This window comes from Oreochromis niloticus, linkage group LG18 (genome assembly GCF_001858045.2).
Source record: "Oreochromis niloticus isolate F11D_XX linkage group LG18, O_niloticus_UMD_NMBU, whole genome shotgun sequence".
Lineage (NCBI taxonomy): Eukaryota > Metazoa > Chordata > Actinopteri > Cichliformes > Cichlidae > Oreochromis > Oreochromis niloticus.
This window is the reverse complement of record NC_031982.2, coordinates 8,297,647-8,308,133: the sequence shown is the minus strand read 5'-3', so window position 1 is coordinate 8,308,133 and position 10,487 is coordinate 8,297,647. Positions and strand designations below refer to the sequence as shown.

Sequence of the window (10,487 nt, the reverse complement as noted above, 5' to 3'; positions counted from 1 at the left end):
ATTCTTTTCATGTGCAATCTCGCTCAAACCGTCGGGTGCTACCGCTGCTCTGCAAGCTTTTCTTCACAGACCCCTCCACAGAAGCGATTGGACGGTGGGGGGAGCCAATAGGCGGCGGAGCAGCAGGTTATTTGAACTCTCCTCGCACAACATCATCTGACTTTTCAAACATTATTCTCCTCTTCTGTCTGTCAACATCTGTTCCCGAGAGCACCGAAAGAAAAGCAAGGGACACTTTTATTTTTAACCTATTCCTTTTTACACCAAGTCTACCAAGAATGGGAATCTACTGCCTTTCTTTACATCTGGGAGTTTACTGATGCACCTGTTGATTGAGGAAGACTCGGCGCATTTAAGAATGAACAAAGTTGCTGTGATGAAGTCTGAGCTTCACTTGGACGACGGCAGGAGAGCAGAGGAGAGGAACAGACTGAACTGTGCAGACGTACCTCAGACAAGTTTAGCAGAAGGACAGAGCGCGGACCTGCTGCGATGCCAAGAGTCCACAGAACACAACTCTGCCATGAAGTACAGAAGATATGGGTATTTTATCGCTTTTTTGCTTTTTTATGATGGCATGATCAACAGAAAAACACATTAAACCTATAAAGAATCTGAAATAATGCTGCAATCTCAGATCATGTACTTCTTTGGATATCTACACTTTGACTAAATTCATTGCATGACATAATTTGGTCAAATTTGACAGTGAAGTAGATCGAAAGTATTCCTACAGTGCTACAATCAGGTTACAGGTAAGCATGCTGGACAATGTTTGTTGACCTCTTACTCCTTCAGGTCCCGTCTGACTGGCGTAAAAGTTCGTCACAAAAGACAGGTGTTGCAGGACATGGCCCGGCCCCTGAAACACTGGTTATACAAACACCGGGACAACCCCTACCCCACTAAAACCGAGAAGGTCCTACTGGCTTTGGGCTCGCACATGACACTAGTACAGGTGAGACAAGCTCATGCAAGAAAGAAGAATGAAGCAAAAGTGATTTGAAAGATGTATTAGTGCTGATTTATGCGAGTCAGTGCGGTCCTAAAAAAAACACAGCGGCATCTGTGCAGGTTTCCAACTGGTTTGCAAACGCCCGACGAAGGCTGAAGAACACAGTGAGGCAGCCAGACCTGAGCTGGGCCCTGAGGATCAAACTGTACAATAAATATATCCAGGGAAACGCGGAGAGGCTGAGCATGTGCAGTGATGACACTGACTCAGAGGGTAAGGACCTTCAGGGTCTAAGTCATCAGACTGGATGCACCCAGTCTCTTTTTTTTAATCATAGTTTGGAACATTTCATATTCACTGATATGAATCAATTCAGTGTGAAATCAGTGACAGCTTTATTTCCTTTGCTGCAGATGAAGAATGTCCCTTACAGACTCCCATCAGCCAGTCAAACTTCAGCAGGTCATCATCCCACAAGAGCGTGCTGGAGAAACAAGGCAACATGCTCACCATGGCTGACTGCGCCAACAGTGATGACAGCACGTCCCCTCCTTCCAAGTACAAGAGCAGTCTACTGAATCGCTACCTGAATGACACCCTGCGGCACATGATGGTGGCGAAGGCCGATGGCGTTGCGCCAGCCTGCAAGAGAAGAAGCCACTCCGAGTCGTTCAGTTCAAACGAATGTGATGGAGATGTCGTCTCGCCGGCATCGTCCTATGAAACAGAGACCAACTTTGTCTACCACATGGGTGAGACCTGTTTCTTTTCTGACACAAATGCAATATCTGTATGTGTTAATACAGGAATTTAGAAAGATGTGATGCAATATCAGCTTCATGCATCAATCAGCAATCAAAAACAGCACAGTAGTCTAGAAATGGTAGGATCTCCCCCCATCCACAGAAATTACTAAAGCATCTTCCTTGTTAATTGTGGATTTATGCTGAATGTGAGGCAAACTGACAGTTTAACTACCCTGTTTCCCCTCTGTTCATTTTTAACACACCACAGTGTACAGTAAAGTAAGAACAGAACGAACAGAAACTTCCACATGGCTCCTCGGAGCGCCCTGACATTAATAAATCTCTGGCACTCCACTGAAAGTCAGAAGCTCTGTGAGATTCAATTATAAAGTTAGAGGGAAAGTGGGAGGGAGTTTGACACCCGGGTGCCCTTTCAGACCTATAGGGAGCACAGCAAACTGACAAGCCTCGAATCCGCTAAGGCGCAAGAGCCAAAGCCTCTACAAACATTACTAATAAAGTCTCATGCAGACGCTGAAATCCCTCATTTTAAAATTGGATGGAGCTCGCCCTGGCTGCTGCTGCACACCACAAATATCATTTCCATATTCTAGAATGTGCCATTTGTTCCGCTTCAGCTTCTTGCCATGGTGGAAATGTCCAGTCCAGTCTCAAGGACAATTACAGAATGTCTGAGACTTTATTCTTCCCAGGGTGAGAAGTGGAAACCTTGGCCAAATGGAGAAATGGAGCAGTCTGTCAGGACTACACCGGAGAGGTCTCGTAGAGCGACTGTCGGTGCTGCCACTCATCTGTGAGACAGCGCAGAGCAAGACCACTAATATCCATTTGGCTTCCCCCTTCGATGTTTGAAGTTGTGGCTTCGCTCTCTCGACTGCTATGTGCTTTGGCAGTCTGGTTCTCCCAAGTGTTACTTTCTTACTCAAAGTCAATCTAAATTTACATTACATTATAAAAGTTGTGAAAAGATTTTTGAAACCAGTTCTGCTCTTTAGCGCTTTCCTTTAGTTTGACTCTAAAATCAAAAAAGGTTCTGTTTTATTATTTTAAGAGTAGTTTCCTGGCAATCACCTTGTTCCAGTCTAAAGAAGTTATTTAATGGATAATTTTATTTTCTGTGAAAGCTAAATTAAATGTCATGGCTGACTTGAAAAACCTGAGGAGTAAATTACAGTCTAAGAAAGAAACATATGTAGATAAATAAACCACTGAACTTATATTCCACATGAAATATAATGCCTTGCCTTAACTGCTATCTAGTTAGACAGTATAAAATAAGGTAGGTAGGTAGGTAACCAAAAGACGTGCCGCTTCTTAATCGCAAAAACTATTTTCAATCGATTAAAACAACAAAAAAGATATTTAGTTTTTTTTGTTTTGTTTTGTTTTACGTCACTACGTTAGCATTTTCACCATTGCCACTTTGGTTTACTTTGGCAGAAGTTCAAATATTTGGGCTAGCTGTTATCAGCTAATGCTAGGAAGCTTAATTAGCTGCACTTATAAACTATTCAGTAAGTGTCACTCACCAAAACTGAAGCACAAACTTCTTGAATGGGATGTAAAATACAACAGGTCATATTATCTTTTAGATAAATCCATGTCAGTGACTTAAAACTAGCAAACAGCTCTCGTCACAATGGCCATCCATCTAACTTTAGGTCTTACTAAAATCTTGAACGGTGAGATATAAATGAAGATGGGATAGATCAGTGTTGTCAACTCCTCAGTAAGGAAAATTGCTATTAAGATAATTGGTCATGCTTATGTAATTGTTACCTACATTGTAGGAGAGAGAAATAACATCGTGGAAGAGACATAAAGTGAATAAAAAACACCCTAAATGCATTTAGAATATATTTAGAACTACAAATTAAATTTCTTTTAGCAATTATTGTTTATTTTAATGTCACAATTCCAACCCTCCTCCTCTATCCGGGCTTGGGACCGGCAAAAGTGACCCGAAATAGGCACTCTGGCGCAGTGACTTTGTGTGTGTGTGTGTGTGTGTGTATAAGTAGTTTTAAACCTTGTGATCCACAAAAAGTAACAGTAAAAGAAGAACTGACCGCGGTACAGTCAGGGTAGGAGCTCATGCGTGATTCGTTTGCAGTTTGGACGCGTAGGTGTGAATATCTCCTGCTCTGACAGCACCTGGGGGCGACTGCTGCATGAGGACTATCTGCCGCCTGTGAGTGCTTTAGCAAGGGCGAGGTGCGCACGGCAGCACCCACTGCTTGTTGAGAGTAAGAGCGATACGTGCTTTCACGTCAAAAAGTCTCCAATACACCCGGAAAACTCGCCAGATTTGTCGCTAGTCGCTTTTTAGAAAAAAAGTCGGTAAGGGGGTCTGAAAACTCGCTAAATATAGCGACAAAGTCGCTAAGTTGGCAACACTGGGATAGATAAATAAAGACAAAATTAGCTATAGCAACCAAAATTGTTAGCTAGCGTCATGTGGCCATCGAAGGAATTGCGTCTTTTTACACTTCCACATTTCGTCCTGTTTCAGCCATGGTTGTTGCTACTTGGTAACAGATCAAACAATACTTTGTAGTGTTACAAACCTATACTAACTTCAGGTTAAAATCAATGGTGAATTTTCAACACTGAAAGGAATTCTTGTCAAATGACACATGCACCAGTATTGACTGGTTGCTTACAGAAATACATGTTCTTCTATCCGGCAGTCCATCAACAGTGAGTCAGGGCTTCTTTAAGCCATCCACACTTGATAGCGTTGTACTCCTCTTTATCTTAAAATATAGTATGCCAAAACATGGCATTCCTGCATGGTGGGAAGACACAACTAAAGGAATGTTACATTAGCTTTGTTAGCTAAAAGAGAACAAATGTAAATTCTTTTTTAATAATTTTTGACCAGTAATTATAGATTAAATGCATTTTTCAGTCAATAAATCAACTTTTTTTTTTTGTTTATAATTCAGTTATCTGTCTCTGCATGTAACTAGTTAATAGGCAACACTATTTACAGAAAGAGTCAAAACAAGCTCAGTTATTTTGATCAATTTGAGCTCAGCTTAGCTGGTAGACATAGCATAATTCTTGAGGTCAACTCTATTTCCCAAAATGCTGAACCATTCCTGTAAGTGTGTAATATACTCACTTGAAATTATATTTCTTTTGGTGGTTCTTTGAGGTTTTCATGATGTCATCAAACACTACATGCAGCGCTGCTGAAATGTTTTTACAAACTTTTAATGTATCCCTGACGGTCATATTAAGGGTGTTTGCAGCGTTTGCAACTCCTCTGTGGAGGTGAAGTGGAAAGTTAAGCTGCCAGTTTCATGACAGGCGCTAACACCATTAACACGTTTAACTCTGCCCGGGAGACGATTAAAACTAAACTCAAAGTGATTTGCTAATAAGTGATGCCACTACACACTATCCTACGAGGACACCTAAAAGATATCGGTGTAATTCCCACAGGCAGTAAAAGTCTAGTAGCAGAGTCTATGTTTGCAATGTTACTATTGGCTGTATAGTAATTTCTATACTATATAATTTGACACTCACAGCAAGTTCAGTATTTCCCTTAAAAAACCTGGAGGGCCATAAACTAGACTAGAACGAGGTTTTATTGGATGCGGAGCAGTGAAATGCATAACTAGAGAAAAAACTCAGTGTTTTCTACCCGTTTTGTTTCTAGTGAAAGCATAGATTTGGAGAGTGAAGCTTTTTGTTTCGTATATGCTGTATTATGGATCTGAATTATATATCTGGGAAAAAATTCAAAATCACTGATACTGGGACATGTGAGCGGTTTTTAACTTATATTGTGGGAGAGCGCCAAGGATTTAAAAGATCTCATGTAGATATTAATTCATTGTCTGGTGATCTGTTAATCTTTTATTACCAAATATAGGATTGAGGTTTTGCAAACTCGTGACCATTAACTGCATCATTTTAACATGTTCACCATTTTGGACATGTGTCAATGTAGGATCGGGCGAATAAGGCACCAGTCACACAGACCTAGAGACCGGTCCATGACGATCAAGCAACTTCCTGTCGCAAGGAAAAGTTTAGTGTATTCCCTAACTTGCATTTGCTGTGAAATCGATTGCTAAGAACCAATCATCCAGGCTTAGAAACCAGCCAGGGACAACCCGACAATTACTGGTCACTAGCAGATTGTCGCGGTCTTCCGTAGTTTTTTATAAAACACACCGGCTTACCTGAAAATACTAACTAGCTACTCTCTGCGCAGTAATGAAATAGTGAAAAATGTAACACGGACCAGAAATGGAGCCTGTGCTGAGACGCAAGTTTTATTTAGAAGGCAAACGCTTTACATTTATAGTTTTCAAGCTTTGCTATCACTTGGCAAGTAGTTAGCAAGTGTTTGTAGAAAATTTGGTATCATACACATTAATGGCCAAAGCCATCACATCTTTGTAACTAAAATTACCTAGTGCCAGCCAGCAACTTCCAACAACCAATCTCCAACCAGTCTGTGAATACAGAGTTTTCCCTCATGACCGGTGGCTATGTGGCTGTGCCACAACCAATATGACCAAAAACTCTCAAACAATGTGTACATGACAACATGCCAGAAACCTGCATAAGTTCGACAATGTTAATGCAAAAGTTATGTTACTTTTTCAAATTTAAAGAAACTCAAATTTTATTAGTAGATTAGTAACACGCTTAGCATGGTTAGCTTAGCTTAGCTTAACTTAGCTTAGCATAGCCCAAACAGTGGGGAAAACAGCCTCTTTCCAAATGTAAAAATATTGCTTTTCTGAACTTATTGATTAATACCATCTGTTCAGTCATAGTCAGTAATCTATACAAAAACCAAAGTGTAAAAACATCAAATAGAGTTTTACAGGCTAGGCACCATATTGTTTTTAACGACATTGCTATGTAACTACTACATGTTTCTAAATTTTGGCATTTATTGAAACAAATATAGTACATCCATCAAAAAGTGGATTTTGTTACCTCGAGACAGTTTTTACTGAGCTAAATTAACTCGCTTGCTTGCTTTAGTTTTATGGGCTATTTGCTATACAGACATTTGAGCACCATCATTCTTGTCGTTGTACTCGGCAACAAAATAGTTTGTTTCTTTTTAATATGAAACCATCCCTTATATGGCCATGATTATGGATCCAACATGAAATGACATTGCACCACTGTGGGACAATGTAATAGCAGGGAGACGTCTCATCAGCTTCATGTTACCCCTTGTAAAATTTTGTTGTAACTGATCTTTGCTGCAAATCTAAGACTCACCAGAGCTAAAACAATGTTTTTTCGGGGTAATAAATACAACTGAGGTACTAAACTATTTTACTGGCAAGGTTATAGGCCGAAGAACATTCAGTAGCAAAAGAAAAGCATAAGACAGAAAAATGATTTACTATCAACAAGTAGTTGCTTTTGGCCCCGGCCTAAGTGAAAAAAGTCAGAGATGGGAATGTTTCGGGCTGTTAGCATTGAAAGACTGCGTTTCACAGCAGACCTCTAATTTCCCTGTCTAGTCCTCTCTGAAGAAAAATCCGTTTTTGACCAGCTTCAATCTGCTCCAGTGAAAATAGGCAATATTCCAAAGCTGAAATGGAAAATATGTTTTACATATAATGCACACGTATTTGCTGACCACAAACAGAAACCATGTAGCGATATATTACTGAAAAGTTTGTTTTTTTTCTTCTCTTGCTCCTAAAAATGCCCAGATTGTTTCTATTTAGGGCACTGACAGAGCAACTCATCCTTCTTTCTTTAACAGGTTTAGAAGATGGTCGTATTCATTTATATGACCCATATGGCTGTTAAAAAAACATGAAAACATGGTGTCCACAAGATACAGTGTACATTTAAGATTTTTTTCTCCCTCTTGAACGCTCAACACTGAATAGCAGTTGAATAGTTGAGGACAGACAGACCAAGACACTTTTCAGCATGTTAAACTCCATCCAGAGACACATACATATAAGAATGTACTGCCATTCAGACATGCACAAGCACACACAAGCCCATGGGTATCCACAATCACCCGTAAATCCAAACATGCTGCAAAAAAAACATGTATTTATCATGCTGTACAATATAAAGCGCCTTGAGGCGACTTTTGTTGTGATTTGGCGCTATATAAATAAAATTGAATTGAATTGAATCGCAGCACGGTGGCACGGTGGTTATCACTGTTGCCGCACAGCACGAAGGTCCTGAGTTCAATTCCACCATCAGGCCGGGGTCTTTCTGTGTGGAGTTTGCATGTTCTCCCCGTGTTTGCGTGGGTTCTCTCTGGGTACTCTGGCTTCCTCCCACCGTCCAAAGACATGCAGTTTGAGGGGATAGGTTAATTGGATAATCCAAATTGTCACTAGGTGTGAATATGTGAGCGTGAATGGTTGTCTGTCCCTGTGTGTTGGCCCTGCGACAGACTGGCGACCTGTCCAGGGTGTACCCCGCCTCTCACCCTATGACAGCTGGGATAGGCTCCAGCGCCCCCCGCGACCCTGGAAAGGATAAGCGGAAGCGAATGGATGGATGGATGGATGAATTGAATCACTAATATATGATTCCAAAGCTTAATCCAAACACTCATTGTCCCATGACTAAACTGTCTGCAGTTTCACTGCTGTTGAGTCGAGCTGATTCATGGCACGTTTTGAGTCTTTTTATTCTCTTTTATAGATACAAGCGACTACAATTCAGCTAAATGTGACAGGTAAGTTTACTCATTCATTACTGAATGCATACATTTTATAATCTCACTGAAATCAAACCACTAATCATCTGGCTTTTATAAAGAAATGCTTTTTTTGTTTTGGGGTTTTTTTGGCTCTGGATATCTGAAATTGGTGTTTAGATCATTTTTTTTAAAGGAAGGCGTGGGTGGTAATAAATTATCTACAAATGATATGTGTATACTCTATATGTATGTATGTATTCACAGGGACCAGCAGCCGCTCAGAAGCCCGCAGAGACAAGAACACCAAGGCTGGAGGGAGATCCACGCTGCTGTGGCTCTGACAAGCTTGGCCCAGGGGCAGAGCTGCACTGCAGACCAGAGCAGTGCTCCAGTGCCCAGCGCTGCCACAGGGCAGAGCTGCACCCGAGGGCCTCTCTCTGTAGCAAAGACCACTATCACAGACAGGATGAGCGTCACGGGATCTGCCTCAGGTCTACAGCAGAGCTGTGCCACCGGGCCCGCTCTCACCAACCGCATCATCCAGAAATCCTCTCATATCTCTGAGGTCCAGACTGTCAAAGTCTCACTGGCAAACAGTGTGTAGGCATTAAACATATGGTTTCATACAGGAATACCAGACGTCCACGTGCCTTGCGATATATACATATATATATATATGTATATATGTATATGTACAGCCTCTGAGATCTTTGTTTTGTAATGCTGATTAACTTTAATGTTTGTAACCATTTTTAACACTAACCTAATGCTGTTTATTAGTTGTTACTGTTTTTTGCTACGTTCCTCATGCCCCCCTCTGTTGCAGTAAGTTATATTAACTTCCAAGAGACTGGATCATCATCCAATGCTAATGTTTGACAGCAGCTATTTCAATAAACCTAATGTGAAATCTTTTGAATAGTCGTGTGCTTAGAGTAATTTCTATGCAGTGGCACAGTTTTGTTTTGCTGAGCTGTATTTAGTGGTAGTTTTCACGTGTGCAGACCTACGTGGTGACGTTTTACTGCATCGTTACACAAACTGGATTTTAAAAGGGTTGTACTGATGGAAGAAGAGTGTTATAGTGGCCCAGGGAGACAGTTCCTCAGGGCTGAGGATATAACGAGCAAGCTAAAAGACAGTCATAGTTCATGGGCTGCCAGACTTTAATATTTATGAAATGTATTTCAGTGAGTCAGCAGCATGGCATGAAATAACATGGAGGGAAGGCTAGAAACAGACATGGGCCAAATCCTAGTTTCCTGTTACAAACTTAGAGCTGCCATATTAATACCTCTTTAAAAACAATGGTTCCATTGTCTGATGTGAATGCGGGTTTTCACAGTGATGAAACCACAGCATTCGGAGCTCTTTGAACTCACTTAACTCATTGTTTTTGACCTTATGATGCATGTCTTCAGTGTTTTAGCCAAACCATAAGTAGATGTTCTTGAAGAGTACTGGCCACACACTAGACATGGATAGTAGCTATCTAGTGAACAAGGAAGAACTTAACATCCAAAGAGCTTATAGTGTATGATTTCCTAAAGATGCTAGTTTGTGCTAAAAGAACAGACATGGAAAAAAGTTACCAGAAATACATCACCCAGTGTCTCTATGTTCTCTTCTCTTTCCCCTCACTGCCAACATTTGTGATGGATAGGTGCCCCTCCCTGGGCCACATTCAGCTGGAAGTTTCTTCCTGTTAAAAGGGAGTTTTTCCTTCCCACTTTCGCCAAGTGCTTGCTCATAGGAGGTTTGCGTGATTGTTGGGCTTATATTACTGTTGGTTCTTTACCTTACAATATGAAGCCCTTTGAGATTATTTATATAGCACCACTTCCCATCAAAAAAGTTGTATATAACTCTATAGCTAACAAATCCCCATAACCATTTACAAAGAGATAGTAATGTTGCGTACACAGAGACCCCACCCAAGTGGCTCAAATATAAGGTTTTTGCTTCAAATGGAATTGCCACTGTGGTGTCATGGAATAATAACGTAAGCTGCTCTCAATAGATCTGTTTAAAAATCAACCTTTTTATTTTCCTGGAACACCAAAGATCACAATGAAACATTCACAACTGTTTTTAATTA

The 10,487-nt window shown here is 40.8% G+C and overlaps 1 protein-coding gene across 1 annotated transcript; it reads left to right on the top strand.

Moving 5' to 3' along the window:
• Window positions 1-285: 285 nt before the first annotated feature.
• LOC100696648 (homeobox protein Mohawk) lies at window positions 286-9,283 on the top strand. The gene is made up of 6 exons (XM_019347432.2): window positions 286-543; window positions 799-958; window positions 1,075-1,228; window positions 1,369-1,707; window positions 8,392-8,425; window positions 8,654-9,283. Exons 1-6 carry the CDS (start codon window positions 320-322, stop codon window positions 8,991-8,993), a joined length of 1,251 nt encoding a protein of 416 aa, XP_019202977.1. The 5' UTR covers window positions 286-319; the 3' UTR covers window positions 8,994-9,283.
• Window positions 9,284-10,487: the final 1,204 nt, after the last annotated feature.

What these genes read in the sequence shown, in the direction of transcription:
- LOC100696648 (XM_019347432.2), top strand. Translation starts at nt 320, where the DNA reads ATGCACCTGTTGATTGAGGAAGACTCGGCGCATTTAAGAATGAACAAA. An exon ending in ATGAAGTACAGAAGATATGG is followed by an intron (nt 544 to 798) that starts GTATTTTATCGC and finishes TTACTCCTTCAG; the next exon opens with GTCCCGTCTGACTGGCGTAA. An exon ending in CGCACATGACACTAGTACAG is followed by an intron (nt 959 to 1,074) that starts GTGAGACAAGCT and finishes GCATCTGTGCAG; the next exon opens with GTTTCCAACTGGTTTGCAAA.